The 26,847-nt window shown below is 41.4% G+C and overlaps 1 protein-coding gene across 1 annotated transcript in view; it reads left to right on the forward strand.

Moving 5' to 3' along the window:
* Positions 1 to 26,847, forward strand: part of SLC25A13 (solute carrier family 25 member 13) — a gene marked incomplete at its 5' end in the record, with an annotated part of 204,398 nt that overhangs the window by 141,862 nt on the left and 35,689 nt on the right. The window contains 2 exon segments of the mRNA XM_082846449.1: positions 5,803 to 5,855; positions 7,220 to 7,300. Of these exon segments, the coding sequence (XP_082702575.1) occupies positions 5,803 to 5,855; positions 7,220 to 7,300 (134 nt within the window).

Below are 26,847 nucleotides of genomic sequence, written 5' to 3' on the forward strand. Positions count from 1 at the left end.
GTCGTAATTGGCATCCTTGGTTTACTGATGAGGAACTTCGAGTTCAAAGAATAATGTCCCCAAGATCACTCAGCACAAAAGAGGTGCAGACCTAGGATTCCTGCCCAGGTCTGCCTACCTCCGAGGCCCGTGCTCCAAGCCATTCATTTTGCTGCCGAGCCACTGGAAACAAATAGCTTTAATTAGGCCAGCGTTACTAATGAGTCTCTCTCGTAGTCCCTTCTAACTCTGAGATTCTAGAATTATATTTCTAAAAACGTAGTAGCCCTCTGATCAGCACACTGCTCTCGGGAACTTCCTTTTGGGGGTTCTGTGTGAAGCCTACAGTGGAGGTTCGTGGTATGGGCTTAGTTCCCACACCTCCAGCTCAGTTCTTTCTCGTTGGGTTGCATGAAGGTTGGGAATCAGAGGGGATAGTGTGATTTATATCTCAGCCCCATGAAATCTCAAGACAAAATACTGTATTAATATTGTACCCTGTAAATCTTTTCTCGCATTAGCAGCCTTCTGGTGAAGTTTGCCAAGGAAGCATTGCCATATGTGCTGATGGAGCTGAACTAAAATGAGAAGATTAGAAAACTAACCACACTAATAAATTTCATTTGAGGCAGTTGGAAAACAGACTGCTGTTTTGACAAGTTAGAAACAACACACACATCCATTCTCTGTTTCTAATGGTTAAAATGAATTTCCAGAATCCAACAGAAACATCTTGTATTAGAAGCCTAATTTTTCTGCTGAGTTACCCAGACGTCAAACATACATGTGCTTTAAACTCCAGTGCGATGGCGTTGAAGTGTCTTCACCAGACTGGCTGTTTTAAGGCATTACCGAGCCACACTACCCTTCCTCCCTCTGAGGTCAAGGAACCGGGAGGTTTATTGAAATTCCCGCCTCTCTGACTTTCCTTGTCCTGCAGGTCAGGGCCCCTCCCCTCCCAACGGGCACTTGCCCACAACTAATGGTGTCAAGGCCCACATCTCTCCTGGCTCTCAGATTGTCATCCACAGCTACCCTTTGCTCCCTAGTTTGCCAGGGTTGTCACCACAAGAATGGTACTTAGCCAGTACCTCACTGAGTGCCAGCATCTGGCCCAGGTCTCAGGAATGGATTTGTACTTTGGTTTTGTTCTTACTGGGTTGAAGTTACTCATTTAATACAGTGGAACTCAGGGCCTTGGATTCAATTACTTTAACCTCCTAATTACTCTTCGTGCCTTGGGTCTCTGCCTTTACCGTCTGTCCTTCACCTGCCTCCAGAACTTTTTACTTTTTGAACTTGACTCTTTAAAAGCCACCCCATGTGTCTACAGAATTTTTTCCAACCCCCTTAGGGTGGCCTGGGGAGAAGCAGTGCAGTATACCGGCCAGGAGCACCCCCTTAGAGCCAGACCACCTAGGGTTGAACCCCACTGCCCCACCTAACAGCTGAGCAACCTTGGGCGGGCTCCGAGAAGTCTGCCTCAGTTCCTCATCTGTTGATGGGGTAAAAATAACATGTGGTGAGCTATTGTTACTGACCACTTGTGGTGTAGATTACATGTGTTGATTCACATAAAGCGCATAGAGAGGTGCCTGGCATGTACTGGCTGTTGTCCTTATCGCCGCTACCATTGTTTATTACAATGTCAGCCATCTCACCACAGCCTCCAGTGACCTCGCCCTCACCCTGACTGTGCCACGGTCTTGAGAAATGTTGGTGCCTTTTCACGCTCCGTCCCCTCTGCCTGGATCACCTTGCCCTCTGTTCTATTCATGTCTCTCTTCTCCAGTGAACCTCTGCTTATCCTTAAAGAATCAAGTTAAGTATCTCCTCTTCTTTGATGCTTTTCTCCCTCCTGCAGGCAGAATAACTGGTTCTCTCCACTGTGTTCCCATAGTACTTTGGTGCCCCGGGGCTGTGATACTCAGCACTCTGTTTTTAGGTGGTGTGTCTCCTTTCTGGCACACAGAGACACCTAGGGCTCCCTTTTCTTCTAAACTGACACCGGCTCCAGGGGATGCCACAGACCTTACTATGTTCATCCCAGTTTCTTCCAGTACCAGGCACAGAAAGCATTTGGTAAATGTTTGCTGAACAAATAAATATTTGCTGCCCTATATATAGTCTTAAAAGCAGGGTTTTCTCTATTGTTTTGTTTTGCTCTCTGCTGTTCACAGTGCATTACTAAATTTATAGTGAGAAATACAGAACTCGATAGCTTAAAAGGCTGGCTGAAGTGGTTGCATCTAACGCTACAGTCACTTGGCTCTGTGGGCTGTTTTTTATTAGTCATTTAAAAACACCATCACAGGGTAGTTAAAGAGACGGGAGATCATCATTTAAATCACAGTGCTATCAACCCATCCATGGCTTGGTCTACAATTTAATGATGAGAGTAATACATCTAGCAAGTAAATATTTAACTAAACATTTTGGTACTTGACCTGAATGCAGAGAGTAGAATGGAAATTGTAAATGTTAAGATGTAGTTTAACCAGCTTATCCCTGAATTTTACTGGTAGAAATTAATGTTGTACTTTCATAAAGTAATAAGAAAGCCTTTCTTCTCATAGATGTTATCTCATGGTATAAGCAAAGGATTAATAAGTGAGCATAGTTTAGGAGGAGAGAATTCTTACTTTGAATAAGAACATTTGCTTTGCCCAGATGGTTCCATATTCACATTTTCTGTGCTTTTTCGGTTCATTTAGATTAAAAAGAGTATAACCCCCAGGCTTCCCTGGTGGCGCAGTGGTTGAGAGTCCGCCTGCCTATGCAGGGGACACGGGTTCGTGCCCCGGTCCGGGAAGATCCCACATGCCGCGGAGCGGCTGGGCCCGTGAGCCATGGCCGCTGAGCCTGCGTGTCCGGAGCCTGTGCTCCGCAACGGGAGAGGCCATGGCAGGGAGAGGTCTGCGTACCACAATAAAAAAAAATTTTAAAAATAAAAGAGTATAGCCCATACTCAAGCTGGCAGAGGCATAGGGGAACTTGGTAAGAGTTCACATGAGAGAGAAGGAAATCCGAGATCTCATAGGGATCCCAGGGCAGGAGTTTCACTGGAATCTGGCCTCCGTGGGACCGGAAGATGGTCAAGGCCGTCCCTCCCACCTGTGCACCTTTCATGGGCTGTGTGTTTTCTCTCTCTCTGGTGTCTCCATTCTGTTTGCTACACATTTTCTCCTGCCAGTCTTCTTCCTTTTCGTGTCATAGTTGCTTCTTCCTTGTGGCGTTATCACACTCGTCTTCAGCTGGCCACCTTCCCCACTCCATCTGGCACCGTCTCAGTTTGCTCCTTTGTGCTGACTGACTCATCACCTTTGAGAACTCTGTCACGCTCCTGGGAGAAGGGTCCTGACTGGGCAGCTCTACTCTTGGTGCCAGGTCACAGGGCCCAGGTTGCTGAACTCATTGGCTGTACATCTTTTAGGTGTCTTGCCCTTGGGGATGAGATAGGCTCAAAATATGGCTGCCTGGAGAAGACGTTGCAAACCCAACTGTTTATAGGATCCAGGCAGCTTAGTTATATCAGTGAAGAAATGAGGCTGGTTGTGAAAGGCAAATACACATTTGCCTGTCAGGCAGAGGACAGAGTTGGGTGTTGTCTAAAGGCATAGACTCTTGAGGAAGATGGCTTAAATTTGAATCCCAGTCTCACTATTTATCATTTGGGTAACTGAGAACAAATTACTTAATCTCTGTATGCCTCAGTTTCCACTCTACAGGGTGGTTTTAAGGATTAAATGAGTTAGTAAAGTGCTTAAAATGGTGCCTGACACATAATAAACAATATGTTGGCTGTTTTTAGAGGAAATTTTGATTAGAATCAGCATCCTTATCATTTAGTTTTACGATGAAATGAGCTTTCTCCAATTCTGCCTAAAACATGAAGCTGTCTTGGTCTATTTAGTTTCTCCCTTTTTGTAAAGCCATAAGCCCAGAGAGATATTTCTCTATTGTGAGGATATCAACAGAGCAAGAAATGATGAACGATAATTGGCACTTGTCCTTATTGCCGTGATGGCATTAGGGCGTGGCAGGGACCTTGCTGAATTGATGCTTGGGTCCTGTCTAAAGGGCAGAGCCTCGCCCAACTGGAGATAGATTGCTGTGATGTCAGGAGGAGGCCCAGAGCTGTCAGATCCATTAATCAATCAATTGATCAGTCTAGTCATCCATTCAGCCATCTATCTATCTATCTGTCTGTCTATATAATCTCAAATTATGTTTAAAACCTGTGCTACTCAGCAAAGCACATCTGCAAGCTGGATGCACACATCCCTCGAGCTAGTGACTTTTGGCTGTAGGCTGTTTCTTTAAGAAGATGATGTGGGGTGGTGCAGTGGTTCAGAGTCCACCGATGCAGGGGACACGGGTTCGTGCCCCCGTCCGGGAAGATCCCACATGCCACGGAGCGGCTGGGCCCGTGAACCATGGCCGCTGAGCCTGTGTGTCCGGAGCCTGTGCTCCGCAACGGGAGAGGCCACAACAGTGAGAGGCCCGCGTACCGCAAAAAAAAAAAAAACAAAAAAGAAGATGATGTGGGCAGAGCTGGTCTCTCCAAAGAGGCTGAGGGTGGACCTTTTAATATAGCGAATTAGGAAAGTGTACTTAGTAGTGACGTATAACACCATGAAGACCCTCCCAAGGACAGCAGCATGACGTGGCAACAGTAGATTCTGATCCTTGGGGTTAGCTTACTGAGTGTTTCCAAGGAAAGGCATCTGTCTTTGATTTGATTTTCTTAGAAAGAACAGATGAAAAAGGTAACTTTTTTTTTTAGTTCAAATATGTAGGTCCACTACTGTCATAACTGCCTTTCCTAGAAGTGGCCCTTTCCTGTCAAAGACCACACCTCCTCCTGTGCCCTGATTCTTAATTTCCACTCCACCTATTGTGTCCAAAACTGAGCTCGGCCGTCTTCATCTGTACCAGGTGTTAGTGCTAAAAACTGAGCTCTAGCAGTCAGAGCCAGTTACACCCACCCCCCCCCCACACACACACACACCCCACACGCACACACACACACACCCATCACTATACCCTGTTTTCTGCGCCACATCCAGAGTGGTCTTTTGAAAATATGAGGTAGCACATCACTCTCCTCCTAATGGAAACCCTTCTTACCTAACTTGGAGTATATCGGGCTTCAGGGTCCGGGTCTGCAGCGTGGCATCGGGCCCCACCTATGCCTCTCCCTGTGCCTGCCTCCTGCGAGGTGATGTACTGACACTCTCCCTCATTTTTGAGCACACCAGGCTTGTTCCCACTCTGCTGTCTTTGCCCCGTCTGTTCCCCTTCCCGAAATGCAATGCATGTTTCCCCAACTTTTTCAGCAAGGTCTCTCCCTTCCTTCCATCTGAGACCAGTCAGAGGGAGCCTCGTTTGTCTTGAGCTTGTCACAGAGTCATAGTTGCTAAATGTATGAATGGCTGAACCGTGGGCAGTGTGTTGGGGGGGGGGAGGAGCTGAGAAAGGCGTTAGAGAAAAAGAGTATTTTCACTAAAGTTCACTGATTTAAGAGGCGGGAGGGAAAAAAGCAAATCTGGAATAATGAGATTTCCTGTATCACTAATACTGTTGATTTACCCAATGTGCAAACGATCCAGAACGTGAGGGGGAACTTACTCAGGCCTGATGTAGCTCTTAGACATTAGTACCTAAACATTCCATTTCAAGTATTCTCATTCAAGGTAAGAGCAGAAAGTGGCAGCAAAGATTGCCCCAGTTTTTACATTGTGATCCCCCTCTTTAGAGCTGTTGATGTGTTTAGTTAATGTTAATTTACTTAATATGCTTCTACTTTTTGTTGTTTTTCAGGTCTGTTGCCACAGTTATTGGGAGTCGCCCCAGAGAAGGCCATAAAACTTACAGTAAGTCTTTTGATTTGATGCTTCCAATGAAGGGAGTTTGCACACACTCAGGAATCTAGCAGAGATTCTTATGTGAAACAGCAGGTCTGTGTTTCCTCAGAGGCGCTAACTGATTTGAACATGGAGGTGCTCACCACACATAGCTTTTTATTATTCCCCATTTAACAGTGAACATCTGAAAATGTGATAATATACTTGAACAAGGTTTTGGGTGGTTGCCACCACCATCATCATTGTCATCATCACTATAGTAGTGGCAGCAACAGCAGCTAAATTTCTTTCAGTACCTACCATATTAGGTGCTTTCCATGTATTATCTGTTACTGTTTTAATCTCAAGCAAGGTGTGACCCACAGTTTACAAGTCAGGAAAGTGAGGCCCACGGGGATTAAGTGTTTACGTGTGTTTGCACAGGTCGTTAGTAGGAAGACTAGAATTCAAAACCAGATTTTTCTGACTCCAAAACATATTGTTCAAGTACACATGCTATTTACAGAATTCGTGTTCGGGGTGTATTCTGTACACATTTGCCGAAGTGGCATGTTTAGGGGTCTGAGTTCTAGTTTAAGTTGATCCTCCATCATATTGGTTCTTCAGTGCCTGACTCCTGTCTGACAGGTGGTAAGTATTCAGTATGTATTTGTGCAATGGATAAATAATTGCATTTTCATCACCAAGGTCATAAAGTCCCAGAAAGTTAAACTTCACTTTTGGATTGGGCTGTGTAGCATTGGTGCTGAAATTCTTCTTTTACCATCTTATTGTGTGACCTTGGGACAGCTAATCTTTTGAGTGATCCTTAAAATTGCTTGTAGTACATACCATTTTGAGAATGTTATACTTAATTAATTAATGAATGCTCTTGATGTTCTCTCAGAATCCTTGAGAAATTTTTTAAATACTGAATTTCTACTAAGCTAAAAGATCCGCTCGGCCAAATTTGTCTCAATGATGCTGTTTTAGATTAAATCTTGTTGGAAAACTTGAAAGTGATTTTTTTAATCAAATCCTATAAAACAGTTTTTAAGTTATAAAATGTATGTTTTAATTTTGTCTCTGTTGTTAATATGTCTCTCTTTTTATGCTATTGTAATGGCAGGACATATTTGAATTAAGCTTGTAAGCCACCTCTCTTAATTGTTTTCTCCGTGAAACATCAGGAATACGTATTTATATATTTTACCTTTCAATAACTATGTATATGCTATTAAGAGCAAACTCTTAAGATACTTCATTTATTCAGTTTATGATTACTCCAATACAGTGACAGAGAAAAGTAACATTTATTTACAGTTGTATATTTATATGTGTTTAATGGCTTTCTCTATATTTTTCATCAGCTTCTATAAATATTTTTCTTCCAGGTGAATGATTTTGTGAGGGATAAATTTACGCGCAAAGATGGCTCAGTCCCACTCGCAGCAGAAATTCTTGCTGGAGGCTGTGTAAGTACCTTTTGCGGATATCTACATTGAAAAGACTTGTTTCACATACATATCACGACCGTGCTACACAAGTGTGGACTAAGGCTTCTGTTCACCACAGGTCCCGTTCAAGGGCAGAGTCTACTAGGGCACCTCGGCTTCTCCTAGACAGGCGGACCACTCCTGAGGTGGAAGGGTAAACGTCTCTGGTCTTACTGCCTGTTAAGTCGTGCCTGTTAAATTCGCCATTGCTAGCAGTTGGTTCTGCAGGAGAAGCCATTTGTGGCAGAAGTGTTTGACCTTTGAACAGATCTTTGCTAACCTATTTTAGAGTTTATTTTTCATACATTCTTTCCTCATGGCACCCTCTGCTGGGTCAGGCACTGAAATTTGTAGTTTGAAGTCAGCAACCATAGCTCTCTGCTTTGCTTTACTTCACAAATGCCAGCAACTCTTCAAGTTTCCCAGTGCTTCCAGGAGAAGGATGTGGGAGGTGACTGGCTGAGTGCGCTCCGCATTGTCAGAAATGCTTAGAACGAGTATTTCTTTATATGGATGAACAACCTGCATCTTGTTCTTGAGCTCAGCAAAACATCATGTCTTGTTTTATTTCATGTACAGGTTTGTTCACGTGAATGTAAATACCTTACGTAAGTTAAACTCTTATACAAAGACTGGTGCTATTTAAAGATAAGGTTGGTTAAATAAATGGTCTTTGATCACTAGGGCAATAAATATTGGTATATTTTCCATCTACACCTGTGTTTCTTGTACAAAAGATGAGGTCACTTTTTTTTTTTTTTAAATTCACTTGTTCTGTGCAGGAAATGGTGTTCATAAAATGATCTTTTCTTGAAAAGTCCTTGAGTGTAGAAGTTGGGAAAACACCCGAGAATATTAAACCTTTGTCTGGAGAGGGATTATTGTCCTAACATTGAATGGGGTTCCCTGAACGTAGCAGGAGCTACAGAGTCCTAGCTCCTGGTAATTCTTAAGAGATGGACGGAATTTGGCTACAGCCTGACTTTCTGTTTGATCACTGACCTGTCAGAGACAGCCAGGTAAGATCCCCTTGTCCTGTAACTTTAGGAGCATTCAGGGTGGAAAAAGGGAGCCTTTAATGTCCTAAATAAAAAGGGCGCACAATAATAATCCAGAAGAATATTAGGAGTTGCAGAAATGGCTCTTGCCGGTAGGTACTCATCCTTTAAAACAACTGTAGTTTCCAGTTAAATAACTAGATTTTCTGATTTTCAATAGGCATAACCATGGGCTTTACCTAAGTCCATCCTTGAAGCTATTACAAGGGTCTCGAGAGAGTAGGGCATTTCTGTAGGTCAGGTGGGTTTGTTTTTTTTTTAGAAGTCAGGTTTTAAACTTTCTGAAAAGACATGATTACATATCTCTGTAAGAATTTAAAATGGAAAACTAACTATGTGATACTACTCAAGATTTTGGCAATAATCTTGAGGGTTATTTTCTTTTTAATGAAAGCATTTTGCCTGCACACAGCCCTGGGTGCCAAGGAGATTGGTCGTGGCACGTATCGTCTGCTGTAGGTGGTCTTGTTTTCTCGTATGTGGTCGCCCATTCCAAACACAAAGCACCGATTGGCATCAGACGCGGTGCCTCGTTATTGCAAAGTGGTGCAGCCCTTTTCAAACCTGATCTAAACACAGGCTTAAAATTGGAGCCACTGGGGCTTTACAGCTACTTAAAATATCTGTGAAATGAGGTTTGCCATCCTTCATCTCAAAGGTGGGGAGTCAGTGGTCCTCAGTGTTTCAAGTCTCCTGTTTTTGACTGCCCCCTACTCCTCCCTCCCCCCGAGTCATTGCTTTGAGAAGTAAGAGTTTATTTTTCAGGTAAGCAATTCTGTTGGTGGCAAACAATCCAGGTCCTTTAGATCTCTGAGTAGTGGGATGGCTGGTGCCATTGCAGCATGTGTTTTTAAAGCAGTAGCAGCATCTTTCTCTGCAGGCTCTGGCAGAGTTGTTGTCCCTGTCGTTCAGAGCCAGTCACACACCTCCTTAGAGAGTCCTTGTGAGTACCTCTGCCTCACTGTCCAGTTAGGACTACAGAGGGTTTAAAAGGTAGTGTTGCATGGGCAGTTCCCCTTAGTTCACCCAAGCATTGCCAGGCACTGCCTTTTAAGTCCCCGGGGAGCTCACCTTACTGTATTATGACCGAGAATTAGGAGTATGGCTAACTTTTGCACTTATAACCTCAACTGCTGATTTCTTTGAAGATGGCTTTTTTGTTTATTTTATAATCTGGTTTCTACAAAAACAGGGAAAAGATGCAAGGAGGTCCTTGTCTGCTAACCTTAATCGTCTCCTGGCTAAACTGAGGCCTGTTTTATTATTTTTTTTCTTTAGAAAAACAACAAGAATGATAGTAAATTTGAAGGAAAATGTTGGAGGAAAAAGAATAAAATTGATCTCATTCATTAATTTTTGATATAATGAAATCTGTGACTGAAGAGCTTAAAAAACTCTTTTGTTAAATACTCTTGTTTCATTGGTGTATGTAAAAGGATGAATCTAGCATGAAACTTACTTTTTGCACTAGTTTAGAGCACTGTTAAAAATTTGACCAGTTTTCTGAGCATTTTTGTAAATTGACACTTAACAGTGGTGATATATTCAGCACGGCTCAAGGCTACAGTAGGTGCCAAGACTGGGGTTTATAAACTCTCATTCTGAAAGGTGTCTTGTGGTTTGTGTTTTCTACATAAGTTGGTTTTCTACTTTCTGAATTAGACTAGGAGTTTTAGGAGTTTTGACAACTTGTTTGACAACGGTTTTGACAAGTTGTAGGAGTGTAGGTCTTTGACAAAGACCTGGAGCCTCAGGTGTCCCTGCACAAGAGCTCAGCCCTGGAGGGAGATGTGACTTAGGGTGGTCACTGTCAGCAACGGTGGAGGCTCCCAGTAAATGGGGCAGAGGACAGAGGGCCTGTCACCACTACCCATCTCCAGTTAGGTTCCCAGTGACTTTAAACCTGACATGTTACCTCCGAGTACGTTGTTGTGATTGCAGTGTTGCTGCTACTTTAAGAAAAAATAACATATGTAATACCATGTGGTCTGTAGGTTACAGTCCTTAAATTCTACAAAGTAAGTCTTCTATGCCTCTAGTGGAATAGAGGGTTGAACTCCTGGGGGCACTGGGATCTTTAGTTTTTGATCCTTTGATCTTAAGGTTGTCCAATAAGGAAACACAAATGGTGCCACGACTGGTTTCAGGGAAGATATAAATATGATTAATTTATTTGGCATGAAAATCTACATTGAAATGAAAAGAAAAGAAATGATATTCAGTGGGTGGAAAAATATGTCAAAAAAGGATAAACCTCTGTCTTATAAAGCTTGTATTTAGTAAAAATTATTTGTGTACCAATAAAAATTAATAGTATTCCGTAATAATTTTTGGAAACACAAGTGAACATGCTTCCTGAACAATAGTCCTTTGATTATGGATCCACTGTATTTTTCTTTCTTTTTTATTTTAATTTTATATTGGAGTATAGTTGATCAACAATGTTGTGTTAGTTTCGGGTATACAGCAAAGTGATTCAGTTATACATATACATGTGTCTATTCTTTTTCAGATTCTTTTCCCATTTAGCTTATTATAGAGTATCACGCACAGTTCCCTGTGCTATACAGTAGGTCCTTGTTGGTTACCTATTTTAAATATAGTAGTGTGCACATGTCAATCCCCAATTCCCAATCTGTTCCTCCCCTCTGGTAACCATAAGTTCCTTCTCTAAGTCTGTGAGTCTGTTTCTGTTTTGTAAGTTCATTTGTATCTTTTTTTTTTTTTTAGATTCCACACATAAGTGATATCCTATGATATTTGTCTTTCTCTGACTTACTTCACTTAGTGTGATTATCTCTAGGTCCATCCATGTTGCTGCAAATGGCATTATTTCATTCTTTTTAATGACTGAGTAATATTCCATTGTATATATGTACCACATCTTCTTTATCCATTCATCTGTTGATGGACATTTAGGTTGCTTCCATGTCTTGGCTATTGTAAACAGCGCTGCAGTGAACATTGTGGTGCATGTATCCTTTCGAACTATGTTTTTCTCTGGATATATGCCCAGGAGTGGGATTGCTAGATCATATGGTAGCTCCATTTTTAGTTTTTTAAGGAACCTCCATACTGTTCTCCATAGTGGCTGTACCAATTTACATTCCCACCAACAGTGTAGGAAGGTTCCCTCTTCTCCACACTCTCTCTGGCATTTATTATCTGTAGGTTCTGTGATGATGGCCATTCTGACTAGTGTGAGGTGATATTTCATTATAGTTTTGATTTGCATTTCTCTGCTAATTAGCAGTGTTGAGCGTCTTTTTATGTGCCTCTTGGCCATCTGTATGTCTTCTCTGGAGAAATGTCTGTTTAGATCTTCTGCCCATTTTTTGATTGAGTTGTTTGTTTTTTTGATATTGAGCCGCATGAGCTGTTTGTAAATTTTGGAGATTAATCCCTTGTCAGTTGCATTGTTTGCAAATATTTTCGCCCATTCTGTGGATTGTCTTTTCATTTTGTTTATGGTTTCCTTTGCTGTGCAAAAGCTTTTGAGTTTCATTAGGTCCCATTTGTTTATTTTTGTTTTTATTTCCATTACTCTAGGAGACGTATCAAAAAAGATATTGCTGCAATTTATGTCAAAGAGTGTTCTGCCTGCGTTTTCCTCTAAGAGTTTTATAGTGTCTGGTCTTAAATTTAGATCTTAAATCCATATGGAGTTTATTTTCGTGTATGGCGTTAAAGAATGTTCTAATTTCATGTTTTTACGTGCAGCTGTCCAGTTTTCCCAGACATTTATCGAAGAGACTATTTTTTTTTTTCCATTGTATAGTCTTGCCGCCTTTGTCATAGATTAATTGGTCATAGGTGCTTGGGTTTATTTCTGAGTTTTCAATCCTGTTCCATTGATCTATATTTCTTTTTTTGTGCCAGTACCATACTGTTTTGATGACTGTAGCTTTGTAGTTTAATCTGAAGTCTGGGAGCCTGATTCCTCCAGCTCCGTTTTTCTTTCTCAAGATTGCTGTGGCTGTTTGGGGTCCTTTGTGTCGCCATACAAATTTTAAGATTTTTTGTTCTAGTTCTGTGAAAAATGCCATTGGTAATTTTTCCATCGAGATACATACATGTGCATTTGGGTGTGGGTATATGTGTAAATATATCTAATGCTTATGGGAGCTTATATTCATTTTAAGTGGGGAAAATAATTGACATGCTCACATCACTGGTTCTGAAAGGGATTGGTGAGAATGTCACCATGGAAAAACATGGCATGAAGAGCAATCTTAATTGCTCTCCCTTGCAAGTAAGTGTGACCCTAATATTGTGGCCTCTGTTCCCATTATTGTGGGGATTCTCATACACATGGTATTTTTTGCTTGTTTGTACAGCCATGTATCAGATACCATTTTAAGGAACTTTTTTTTTTTTTTTTTTTTTTTTTTTGCGGTACGCAGGCCTCTCACTGTTGTGGCCTCTCCCATTGCGGAGCACAGGCTCTGGATGCACAGACTCAGCGGCCATGGCTCACGGGCCCAGCCGCTCCGTGGCATGTGGGATCTTCCCGGACCAGGGCACGAACCCGTGTCCCCTGCGTCAGCAGGCGGACTCTCAACCACTGCGCCACCAGGGAAGCCCTTAAGGAACGTTTTTATAACTCATTTTTTTTTCTTTTGCATTACGTTCAATGGCAGTTAATTTTTATGATTTTTGAAAAACAAAAAGACACAGACACCCATGTGCCTGCCACTTAGCTTAAGATGTCACACTTGACAAATGCAGCCAGAGGCCCTCTTGTGTTTACCTGTCCCAATAGCTTTTTCCTCCCTCATCTCCCAAGAGATAAAACTATCCTGAAATTGGTATTTTTTTTATTCTCATGCCTGTTTTTTTATACTTTTTGTGACATTTGTGAAATTGGTGTTTTTTTTAATTCTCATGCCTGTTTTTTTTATACTTTTTGAGTGTATCCCTAAGCAAGATGAATGTTTGCTTTTGGATGTTTCATTCTGACCCAATGCTACAGGAACATAGACCCAATGATTCCCATACTGATGCCTTTGCATTTTTTTCTTACTAGTGCCTTGCTTGGAAGAAAAGAATAGTAAATGGGAATATCATTTTCAAATGCTGTAATGTGGCTGGCATACAGTGAGTATGTCTTATAGATGTGTGGATTTATATGATTTTATATAAATATAGTTGGAATGGCATATTTATTTAACCAAGTTTTATGTAACTTGGAGTTTCTTCGCTAAAGTCATTTCTTCAATCCTACCATTTAAACTCATGATGAATACTGAGTAAATTTAAAATTGTAACCCTCCCCACTGCCAATACACACGCTCCCTACCTGCCTTACTGTCTCCGCTCCTCCTCTTCTCCCTAATGGGAATATGATTTCAGCGTTTCTCTATCACTGAGGAGGAGAGGTGTTCTGGTTATCTATTGTTGTATAACAAGTCATCGAACAACTTAGTGGCTTCAAACAGCATTTTATTATTATCTCTCCTGGTTCTGTGGGCCGACTGGGTTCACCTGGGCAGTTCTCCTTTGTGATCTCCATGTGGTGATAGGCAGACAGCAGCTGGGGCTGGAATCATCTGAAGGCTCCACTGGAATAGACGTCCAGGATGGCTCACACTTGAGCTGGCGGTGCTGCTCACTGTTGCCTGGGAGCAGCTGGGGCTGTGTTGCAGAGCACCTACTACGTTCCTCTATTATGTACCTTGAACTTTTCAAACCTCGGCAGCTTGATTCTAAGAGAAAGCTTCCCAGAAGCAGGCATCCTAAGAGTCCCGGGCAGAAACTGCAAAACTTCTTATGACCTAGCTTTCAATAGCACTTCTTCTGCATTCTACTCGTCAAACAAGCCACTTAGCACAGCCCGGATTCAAGAGGAGAGAAATTAGACTCTACCTCTCAATGAGAAGAGTAGCCAAGAATCTTTAAACTACCACTGGAGGGTTCAATAAGCAGCGTTGTAGGATGGGAACATCCTCATTGCCCTCCAGTTTATGAAGATTTCATAGTTAATCACATGTCTTCTCCAAGGAGCTGTTGCTGATTCTGGAACCCATTCCTGTCCCACATTGCTCTTGGTTGAAGGGAGCAGAAACTCACTAAAGAAAAGCAATAACTAAATGAAAGTCTCCCTGAAGGGTGTACATGAAATGAAATCAAAGGCGCTTGAGAATTGAGGCAGTTCTGTGCACTGGCAACTTTCTCTATTTTCTCTGGGCCTTCTTGGTCTCTCTCACAGGGACTTTGCATCTCTCTGCATATTTTTTTAAGACTTTACTTTCTTAAGAGCAGTTTTAGATTCACAATTTTGAGAGAAAGATACAGAGATTTCCCGTATACCCCCTGTCCCCACACGTGCACAGCCTCCCCATTACCAGCATCCCCACTAGAGTGGTACCTTTTTTACAGTTGATGAATCTACATTGGCACGTTAGTCATTCAAAGTCCATAGTTTACCTGAGGGTCCATTCATGGTGTCATGCATTCTACGGGCTTGGACAAATGTATGACATATATCCATCATTGTAATATCATGCAGAGTGTTCTCACTGCCCTGAAAATCCTCTGTGCTCTGCCTCCCTGCCCCACCCCTAGCAACCATTGATCTTTGTACTGTCTCCATGGTTTTATTTTTTCCAGAATGTCTTATGGTTGGAACCATACAGTTTTGTAGTCCTTGCAGATTGACTCCTTTCACTTAGTATTGTGCATTTAAGGTTCCTCCATGTCTTTTCATGGCTTCATAGCTCATTTCTTTTCAGCACTCAGTAATATTCCTTTGAGTGTACCACAGTTTATCTTTTCACCTACTGAAGGACATCTTGGTTTCTTCCAAGTTTTGGCACTTGTAAGTAAAACTGCCGTAAACAACCTTGTGCCAGGTTTTTGTTGAAAACGTAAGTTTTCAGCTCCTTTGGGTAGATACCAAGGAGCGCAATTGTTGGATCTTACTGTAAGAGTATGTTTAGTTTTATAAGAAGCCTCCGAGCTGTCTTCCAAAGTGGCTGTACCATTTTGCATCCCTACCAGCAAGGAACGAGAGTTCTGTTGCTCCACATCCTTGCCAGCATTTGGTGTTGTCAGTGTTCCGTGCATCTTTTTACTTCGCTGATCCATTTCTTCTCGTCCTCATGGTGTTCACTTCCTCAAGAATTCCCGTCATGTTTTTACTGGCCAGCTGGGCTCTCACCGTACAGTATGATCTTCAGCTTCCTTTCATCCTCAGCCCTAGCTAATTGCCCAGTTTTGTTTTGTTTTTCATTTAATTTTTGAGAGGAAATTTGGCAGTCCTCATCTTTGTGTGCCCGGTTGTAGAGCAGTAGTCATGACCACCCAGATATTAATAACTTTGCTTAACAAATCCATTTGTTTCAACTATTTATAAATGTGTTCAAACCCTTCTTGTACCATTTTGGTTTTAGCTTGAATTCTGTAAGTATCCTGTGAATAGTAGTTTAGGTACTTTTGTTATAAAATATACCCAAAGCCTTATTCCTTATGCCTGAGCTTGAAATCACTTGAGATTTCAAACCCAGTCATATCAAACCAGGAAGAAAATTTCCTCATGTAATGAACACATATGCTCTGGCAATCAGAGTGTGTGAGTCAGAGTGCCTCAAGTGGATTTAAGTCGTACTTTTGTGATCTTTCTCTTCCCTGGGCTTTCTGTGGAGATGTGGCCTCATGGTGTAGTTTTCTTAGGGCAGAATTTTAGTTTCTCTGTGAAAGTCTCTGTGCACATATCCTACTTAATAAATACAGAATGATATGAGGCTCAGTCGTTAAGTTGAATTTCTGTGAGGTTGCTGCTGTGTAACGTGTCAAGTAGCCATGACTTATTATGTGTTATAATGATGCTATGGAAATAAGGTTATTATTTTATTAATGCATAACATCATTATAATTTATTTGTAGTTTAATGAAAAGCTAATGGTTAGTTACATTGTTTTCAAATTTGTTACTATTATTTGGAGTATCTCTGGGAGATTTTTTTGCATACCCCCAAAATGTAAGACCATATTGTAAGGGTTTTTTTTCCCCCCAATGGTAATATATAGTTTAATAGATGACTTCCAACAAGATTCTAGTGAATTAAATTATCCTTGTTTCATAAGCTTTACATTATTTAAAATACTTTTCATTCATTTCTGTATTTTTACAAACGAAAATAGTACCAAACATACATATTTTATTTTATTTATTTATTTAATATTTATTTATTTATTTGGTTGCACCGGGTCTTAGCTGTGGCTCGTGGGCTCCTTAGTTGTGGCTCACCAGCTCCTTAGTTATGGCTCACCAGCTCCTTAGTTGCAGCACGTGAGTTCCTGAGTTGGGGTTTGTGGGCTTCTTAGTTGCAGCTTGCTGGCACCTTAGTTGTGGCATGCAAGCTCTTAGTTGCAGCATGCATGTGGGGTCTAGTTCCCTGTCCAGGGGTCGAACCCGGGTCCCCTGCATTGGGATCATGGAGTCTTAACCACTGTGCCATCAGGGAAGTCCCCAAACGTACATATTTTAGTCAAGATCATATCATAAACATTTTCTGTCTTTCAACATATGTTATAATTGTGATTATTAAGAAAAAAATAACCATATTAAAGCTAGGGTAGAAAACAAAGCAAAAGAAACTGCCCATAATTCTTCAATTCTCATATCATAAGTTTTCTTAATCTGTACTTATGCTTTATCCCTGACTTCCAGCTCTACTGACTGCAAGGCTTAGAGACTATTTCAGGTATTATGTATGACTTGTTGTCTCTGTCAAATGTGGTCCTGCTTTGCCACTTGAGCTTTTCCTTTATAACTGTGCTGAAAGCTAATTGTATCCTGGGGACCTTGGGTAAATGTTGACAGAACTGAGACATCTATAAATGTGCAGGACAGGACCCCTGTCTCACTGTTATGCTCTATATCTAGCCTGTGTCTGACACACGAGAGAGGCTTAAAAATAGCTGTGGAATGAATAAATGCTTGACTAGAAGGTGTTGGTGATGAGGGCAGTAAACGTAGGGTAGTCATTTGATACACTCTGTTGCTGTTACCTTCGTTACAGATGGGCAGTAAAGACACAGTGCCTCCAGGGATTGCAGCAGCGCACAGGAATTGATGGACCTTAGGGAATAGCTGTAACATGCCTACATATGTACATACCCAGGATGTTTCACAAGTAATGTTTTCATTGGTCACTCAGGAAAGGAGCCAAAAAGCTTCTATTTATTTTATTTGGCTTCATTTCTAAGAATGGTAAATAAACTAACACACAAATATGTGCAGAACCTTAAGAACAGGATGAAGACAAACAACTTGGGGCACTTGGTATAACTTATTCATTATTGCTTATGGTCTTAGTAGAAAAGATTTTATCGAATGGTTAACGTGAAGTTATGTCAGAATCATGAAGGAATCGTTAAAAGAGTGGCTTTAAAAAAAAGACTAACAACAGTGAGATACCACTATACACCTTTTAGAATGGGTGAAATCCAGAACACTAACGATATCAAAGGCTAGTGAGGATGTGGAGCAACAGGAACTCTCATTTGTTGCTGGTAGGAATGCAAAATGGTGCAGCCACTTTGGAAGACAGTTTGGAAGTTTCTTACAAAACTAAACATGCTCTCATAGTAAGATCCAATAATTGCATTCCTTGGTATTTACCCAAAGGAGTTGAAAACTTATGTTTTCAGCAAAAACCTTTACAGCTGCTACAAACTGTATGGTTCGGACTATAGGACATTCTGGAAAAGGCAAAACTATGGAGACAGCAGAAGGATCAGTTGTTGCCAGGAGTTGTGGGGAGGGAGGGATGAATAGGCAGAGCACAGAGGATTTTTAGGGCAGTGAAAATACTCTGTATGATATTATAATGATGGTAATATGTTGTTAAACATTTTTCTAAACCCATAGAAGCTGCAACTCCAAGAGTGAACCTTAGTTAAACTCTGGATTTTGGAGGATTATGAAAATAATTTTGCTCCATCATAATTTGCCCAGTAAGTCTTCTGGGGGATAGGACTAAGGCACTGGGCTGCGATAGAATTCTATGGCCTGCCTGCTTCTATGAAAAGTTCTTTCTTCACACTTCTACTTGAACTTGGAGCAAAAATAGAAGGTGTCTGGTGACAGTAAGGGTTCATAGCACTGGCCTCCCTGGCTAAGGGCTGCCTTTGGTGGCTCAGAAATGTCATCTTACTAGAAGCAAGTCCATCTCGTGATAGACACTGAGCCAGCCAGATGTCTCTCTTTTGTTTTCCTCCCTTCCCCTTCTTTGTGAAGGTCTCGGAGTTATTTGACTGAACACAGTTCAAACGCTGAAGCATCCTTCTGGTTTTCTAATAAATAGGGGAGGGGTTTGTTACGATATGAAGGTATGAACAAAGATTCGGTCACAGCTTTCATACGGTTAAGATCCTTTAGATATTGAGGGTCTGTGAATCATTAAGAAATTCTGGTAGTCGTAGTCAAAATAGACATATATAACAGGCAGAGCCCAAATGTGAGCGTATTTGACAGCTCTGTAACTTAATTACTTTTTAATGTCAGTCGAACAGATTCCACTTTGGTTTCCTGGCCAGGCTTCTGTAGGCCTGTTAAAACCCTATGAAGTTGAAAATTTGAAACTTAGTGTTCGTAAAACACGTAAACAGAGTACCCTTTTTCTGTCTTACCATGTAGTTAAGAAATTAAGAATAGGACATTTTATTTTGGTATCTGTCTCAAAAACAGTTAAGTGGTGAGAATCTATTTTCAAAGTTCTGAACAGTCAAGTCACAGATTTTTTTTACTTAAGAGCTTAATTTATACATCAAATCAAAGGAGAAAATCCCATACTGCCTTGTGTTTAGAGGCATGCATTTAGTCAGTTTAACTAGGTGTATTAGTTTTCTAGGGCTGCCATAGCAAAATGCCACGGGCCGCATGGCTTAAACAACAGAATTTTTTTTTCTCACACTTAGAGAAGCAGGAAGTCCAAGATCAAGGTGTCTGCAGGTTTGATTTTCTTCTGAAGCCTCTCTCCTTTGCTTGCAGTGGCCATTTTCTCACTGTGTCCTCACATGGTCACCCCTCAATCTCTGTGTTGTCCTTATCCTGATCTCTTCTTCTTCTAAGGACTCCAGTCATGTTGAATTAAGGCACACCCATATGACCTCGTTTTACCTTAATTACCTCTTTAAAGGCCCTGTCTCCAAATATAGTCACATCAGAAGTACAGGGTTAGGTCTTCAGCATATGAATTTTGGAGGGACACAATTCAGCCCATAACACTAGGGGTTAAGATAAAGATTCTTTTCTCAACTGCAATAAGGACTCAAGTTCTTGACTGAAGCAGGGTGATGACCCCTCGTGAGGGCACTGGGTCTGACACTTTCCCTTCAGAGCTTGATAGAGTGAGTGGCATCTCGGCCTCATGCCCCATTTGCCAGCTTCTCTGTGAGGTTGCTGAGCACCTGCCTGTCTTCAGTGTTTGTGAACAGCAGCTGAGTGCTGTTGGGCACTGTGTTTTAATTTAATTCACCCACTGGTATTTGCGGAATATCTGTTTTGTACATGTGATCTTTATAGACCGTGATAATACCCGCACTGCGTACAAATTATTTTCATGTCTCCATTTAACATTGGAGTAGAGAGTAAATGGAAAATATGTTGAAGCTTAGATTTCTCAAGAAATCTTTGTTTTCCAGTTTATTCAAATATCACATTGCATTATCACTTGAGTATTCATTTTATATGTAATGTAAATCATTAGACATTTACTAGTGTAGACCTTTTTTTGTAGTTACAATTTTATTTGTATCAAAATAATGTACTTGGGTTTTAGTTTAAAAAAATTAAATTCCATATCTTCATATTAATCTATTTTTGACACATTTAAGCACACATTTTAGAATGTCACTGTGCAATTAGATATTCTTAGCACATGTCACTTGTGAAAAGCACTTTAAATCTAAGTACATTCAATTGAGCACAATTAGAATATCAAGATACATATTCTTCGTATACATTTTGCCACTTAATTTTTTAAGTAGCTATAAGTATCTACCATGTGAATTCAAATTAAAGGGAGGTGATTAAATTACAGTTATAGTTAATGCTTTTAGTTTAAAATATAGCAGGAATAACACTATTTTTTTAAAAAATACACTGCTACGTTTTCTGTGGACAGCAGATTGATGACAGAATGGATTTGTTGTTATTTTTGTTACATGCAAGACTGTTAGTATTCTCTGCATATTCTCAAGACTGTTGCCGAGAATGGTGGGGGAGGGAGCAGGCGTCATAAGGGCTTTTCCATCTTGTGAGTTCTTTTGACTCGACGGCCCCCCCAGTCCCTAGAAAGAATGTTCGAGGATAGTATCTTGGTTGGTAAAGAAGCATTAGAGAAAGGCTTGTTTAGTTCATAACAGGTGAGAAAAAATGGATTATAGGGAAATATGAACTGGGGTTCCTGAACAGATCTTTTAGATCATGTATTTAGGCTGCTGGTATGTCCTGTGATTGTAATAGTGAGCAGACGGCCTTGGCAAGTCATTTTTAATTTCCATGTAACTTTTTTTTTTTTTGGGTGGGGGGCCATGCCACGTGGCTTGTGGATCTTAGTACCCTAGCCAGAGATTGAACCTGGCCCTGGCAGTGAAAGCGCAGACTCCTAACCACTGGACCGCCAGGGAATTCCCTAATCCCATGTAACTTTAAAACTTACTTGTTCACAGTCATTGGACCTAAAGTATGTTAAGATCATTTTTGTGAAGATCACTGTTCTTGGAATACTTAGAGAAATTGGGCAGTACATTAAGATTCTGGATTATGTTGCCTTTCTAAATATCTGATTTCTTGAAATTCTCCTTTTAAGAAAGAAGTGTCACTTCCCTCAATAAAGTTAACTATGCAGAATCAGAAGTGTTAACCATGAAGTTAATCCTTACATAATATGGCAAAAGGAATTTGGGTGACAAAAGTGGGAGATAGAGAAGAAAAAATCAAGCTTACAGAAGCACCTGGGCACTGAGCAAAAGCTATGATAGAAGCCACGTTTCAGGTTCTTTGCAGACTATCTATCTAGCCCATTTCAGAAAGGGGGTATTAGAAGAAAAAACCTATATTTTACTTCAAGCCCTGAGGACCATGTCATGTGAAAAATTCGAGCATTTGGAAAGAGTGATGCTTTGTGTTGATAGAGTGCCACTCACCTGAGAAGCTTGGTGCTCGGACTTCATGCTGACATAGTTGTAGCTTCCACAGCCCTGCTTCCCTTTCCGGTTGCTCTCAGCCCTCCTGGATGCAAAGGTGAATTTATGAAGATCATGGACTTCAGGCAGGACTCACACAGCTAGAACTGTCATACGGAGATGTGCACTTTCATTTGTACTGGTGGCAAGATGAGGTGTCTAGCATCCACTTGGGATAGTTTTAAAGTCCAAATACTAGGACTTGATCTGGAACATTAAGGGTGATCGTGTTACCTTTTCCTTCTAGCAGTCGTATTACCTGGTTAGAAGGAGTGCACGGTGCGTCATTTTCAGCAGTGGGGAATCTTCTGTGCTATATCCTGTCTAGTCTCTCTCTCGGTCCCTTTTGTGACTATCAGTGCACATTTCCAAAGTGGCTTGCCAGTGTCGAGGGCAGCCCACACCTAAATGGAACAGAGATCAGTCCACAAACATGGTGTTGTAAATGATGCGGGTTATCTATCTGGCCGTTGTCATTTTTACCGGGACATGATTATTAACCATTTCTCAGTAACAAATTTTCAGAATTTAAAATACCCACAATTTATTGAATGTCATCTTGAATTTAATTAAATAAAATTGAATGAATTTAAGTTAAATAAAAACCATCTGGTTATGTTGAGCTCTACGACATCACCCATCACTCACTCACATGAGTTCTTCTTTTTTTTTAAATTAATTAATTTATTTAGTTTTGGCTGTGTTGGGTCTTTGTTGCTGCACACGGGCTTTCTCTGGTTGCAGCGAGCAGGGGCTACTCTTTGTTGCGGTGCACGGGCTTCTCATTGCGGTGGCTTGTCTTTGTTGTGGAGTGCGGGCTCTAGGTGGGTGGGCTCAGCAGTTGTGGCTTGCAGGCTCTAGAGCACAGGTTCAGTAGTTGTGGTGCATGGGCTTAGTTGCTCCACAGCATGTGGGATCTTCCCGGGCTCGAACCCTTATCGCCTGCATTGGCAGGCGGATTCTTAACCACTGCGCCACCAGAGAAGTCCCACGTGAGTTCTTTTCTTCCTTTTTTTTTTCCTTTTTTACCTGATATAGCTGCTTCTTACCAGTCTTCAGTGTGACTGTGCTTTCCTCAGAAAGAAAGTTTAATTTGCAAGTTTCTAGGGAAAAAAAAATTTGAAAACTCAACTGTCCTGGCTTTGAAGGAGTTTGCTAAACTAAATTCACCTAAACAGAGTTTCGTCATGTATTTATTAATGGTAATCAGGACCCCTGATTGAGCACTGTGGTGTGCTAGACACTGGAATCAGTGCGTTATATACTTGTTTCCATTTACTCCTCACATGATCCTATAAATAACAGCTAGAATATGGGCTCCCTGAGGGTGGGCATCTTTGTCAGTTTTGTTCACTCCTGTATACCTGCCTCTGGAGTTGGCACATTGAAAGCATGAAGAGCATCAATGTCCCTGTGTCCATTTTACAGGTGAAATAAGTTTGGAGTGTGTAGGTTGAGAAGTGTGTCAGAGCCTAGGCTGTCAACCATGGGCCATACTGACTCCCAGCGGTGCCCCCCATTTCTCAAGCAGCTGCTCTGTGTCAGGCACTGTGCTCGCTGTGGCACCTGCTACTTTATTTAGTCCTCACAATGCGTCTGTGAAATGCTTTCATCTCTTTGGTATAAATAAAGAATCTAAGTCTCAGTAAGTTTGAAGAATTTGTCCAAGGTCACATACAAGGAAATTATGAAGGCTGAATTAAAATCCAGGTTCCTCCGATTCAGTTGCTCCTATGCTGAACCACTGCGCTATATTTAGGTAAAACCCACACTAGTGTAATTATTTTCTGAGCCTGTTTGAATAAAATGGAAAATAGGTCAGTAGCTATACATTTCTGAGTCTGAACTATTCCTCAAGGATTCAGATTTGGCATGATTGGGGGATTTTGCCCCCTATTGGCCGGGCTTCCTCGTGATTTATTGACTAATCTACAGAGAAAAACTTGATGCATCTGATGGAAATCAGGGATATTGTACCTGGGAGAAAACCTCTCTTACGTATTTCTTGATGGACTCCAGTGTCTCTGAAGCATTTGCATATCTGGATCTTTTCATTTCTCTAGTCTTGGCTAAATTTTAAAAGTCACCGACGCTGTAAATGCGTGTTAATGTGGCACAGGACTCTCCACGTGACTTTTTGTTCAGAATATTCCTATCTTCAAACATCTTCATGAAACCTGGTTGGGATTTAATTTAGGAAGACTGCTCTGAATTTTAAATTAGTTTATGAAAAAATTGACACCTTTACAACCTTGGACTATTACATTCATTTATAGGAAATTGACATTTTTTACATTTGCATTTAAAATTAATTTACAGATCAAATGACACCTTTATAACATTGAGTCTCCCAGTTTAAGAACAATACTTGTTTCTCTAGTATTCAATCTGTATGCCCTTTGTATTTTAAAAATCTATATTTTTTTTCATTTCAGTTCTGTACATTTAATATTAGGTTATTTCTTGTTAATGCCACTTGTTAAAAAAGAAAAAAGTTAATGTGTAAGGTTTTTTGTTTGGTGTAGCAGTTTCATATTTCTCCTCTAAAGATATATAATGTTTTTGAATGTTGGGCTCTGTTTTTTTTTTTTTAATGCTACAGAATTTTTTGTCACACTGATGCAGGTATTCAATACAAGTAGGCAATAAAATATTCTTGTTCGGTACCTGATCATAGCCTGGGTAAGAGTCCACATGGCGCCAAACGGAATCATTGCTCACCTACAGTCCTGTGCATACAGTCGGCTCTTAATAGAGAACCTAGAGAACCACTGTGGAGCTGCCCATGGCTCTGGGTACCCTGGGGCGGGCACAGATAAAACAGCCTGTTTTAAACACTGTTTAAACACGGGCTGCATGCTGCATCTAACAGCCTGTTTCGAGTTGAGGGACAGAAGGCATGAGCAATTGCATTGGGCTCATCCTTAGACGTCATTAGCTGCTTCATCCTCTTGTCTGTGTTGCAAATCAGACTGACTTCACCCTAACTTCTACTTGAGAGCCAGAGTATAATTTTACTGTTGCTCCTGAGGGCCCTTTTGTTGTTGATTTGGTTACGCTTCAGAACTTTAGTTGTGGTTCCTTATGCCAAATCCTGATCCATTTGATTCTATTTTCTTTATCTTTGAAGCCTGTATAGTAAGACTAAGACTAATAGTTTCTGCTCTGAAAAAAAATCATCCCACAGCTCTGCGTGTGTCATTAAAGCAGATCTGCCAGCTTTACAAAACTGTCTTCCACTCTTCCTCTTCCTCCACTCAGAACTTGTGCTGTTTTGCTTAAGTGAAACACAATTATCCCCAGTTCTGTTTATCTTTTCACTCTCCGTAGATCTTTTCTCCTTAATTCCCTAAATTTTCATTCTACTTTGCTTGCTTCCATAAATGACTATCATTCTCTCTTTTCCACTTCCCTGGAGAAATGTGGCTTACAGGAGCTCTCTAATTACTCAGCATCCCATCCCCAATCACAGATCACCCCGTGTGCTGGGCTTCACCTCCTCCTTGTGTCAGCAGCCGTTGTTGGCCTTCTTCTGCCTTTGGGAAGCCCCTTTCTTGACTTCTGAGCCTGCATCAGTGTGCACTGTGGTGTAAGCAGAAGACTGTCATCACTTCTTAGGTCTCCACTCTTGGTGTTTCGTCTTCGTCCCACCCCATGTAAGCTCCCGCCTTCAGTTAGCACATATGTGGGGTGACGCCCTCATCTGTGTCTCAGTCCTTAATTCCCAACTCACCCTTCTGTGGCCTTCTGGATGTGTCATCTCTTTCGGTTCTTTTTTTCCCCCCTTTTACATATATGCAAAAACTCTGTTCCTTTCTTCAACCCTACCCACTCCTTTTGCCCCACATTCAGCATCCAAGCCCTGCTGATCTCTGTTGCATCCGCCCACCCCCTACTTCATTACCAATGTAATTGTTCTAATTCTGGCCTTCTTTGGCTCTCACCTAGTCTGCTAAAACCCTAATTTTTACCCCTGCCCCAGGGCTCTCCCTCCTAATAAACTCTCCCCTCTGCTGCCCGGTCATCCTTCTGAGACATAGATACTAGTCACAGCACCCTCCAGCTCCTGAGCGTCATTTGCCAGCTCTCTTCCCACCACAGGCACACACAGAGGCACTTCCCCGGAAGGCGGCCCCATTCCCGAGTGTAGCGTTCTAGGCCTTCCGTGATTTGGCCCCCGTAGTCCTATTTTTCACCATCCTCCTTCGTACCCCTTCCAGGCCACCTGAAGCAATGATTCTTCCATGCTACTGTGATAAGCAGTGGAAATAAATGCTCAGGCTCTGGCATCCAGCAGGTCTAGCTTTGAACCCAGGCTCCACCTTCCTAGCTGTGTGACGACCTCAGGCAAGTTACGTAACCTCTTTTCAGCCTTGGTTGCTCACTTATAAAACTGGAATAATATTATTAGCTACCTTACGACATTATGAGGACCAAAAGAGAAAATCCTTACAGAGCTCTTAGCACGATGCCTGGTACGTAGTAAGTACTCAGTAAGTGCTACGGGACGATAATGTTGATCTCGTCATAATTATCATTCTAATTAAAATCTCTTTGGGCAGATGTGGTGCTGGGTCTCTTTACCCTCCAAGTGTAGCAAGCTCTTGTCACTGTCGCTTTGTGTCGTTCCTTGCCTGGATCACCTAAATCCTAATTGCACTTCAGTCACCAGGTGACGCATAATCTCCCCAGATTATCCAAGTCAGAAGAAATCTCTCCCTCCTTTGAACTGCCATGGCAGTGTGTCTGGACTTTAGCTCTTATCTCACTTATCTTTTCTCACGTGCCATTTTTTGTATTCATAATGAGTATATTTCTTGGACTCAGTCTTTCCTCTGCTTGCTGGTTGTGTAGCCCTAAGGGTAAGTTGCTGTATTCGTTTGCTAGAGCTGCCATAGCAGATATACCACAGACTGGGTGACCTAATATAAGTTTATTTTCTCACATTTCTGGAGGCTGGAAGTCGAAGACCAAGGTGTCAGCAGGGTTGGTTTCTTCTGAGGCTCCTTTTCTTGGCTTGAAGATGGCCACCTTCTTACTCTGCCTCACATGGTCCTTTCTCTGTATATCTTGGTTTCCTCTAGTTGTAAGGACACCAGTCACGTTGGATTAGGGCTTACTCATAGGATTTCATTTTACCTTAGTTACCTTTTAAAAGGTCCTATCTTCAAATACAGTCACATTCTGAGGTACTGAGGGCTGTCTTACTTCAGTATATGAATTTCGGTGGAACACAGCGTAGCCCGTACGTAATAGTTGCTTTAATCTTTCTATG

The sequence above is a fragment of the Leucopleurus acutus genome (assembly GCF_964270905.1).
Source record: "Leucopleurus acutus genome assembly, chromosome: 9".
NCBI lineage: Eukaryota > Metazoa > Chordata > Mammalia > Artiodactyla > Delphinidae > Leucopleurus > Leucopleurus acutus.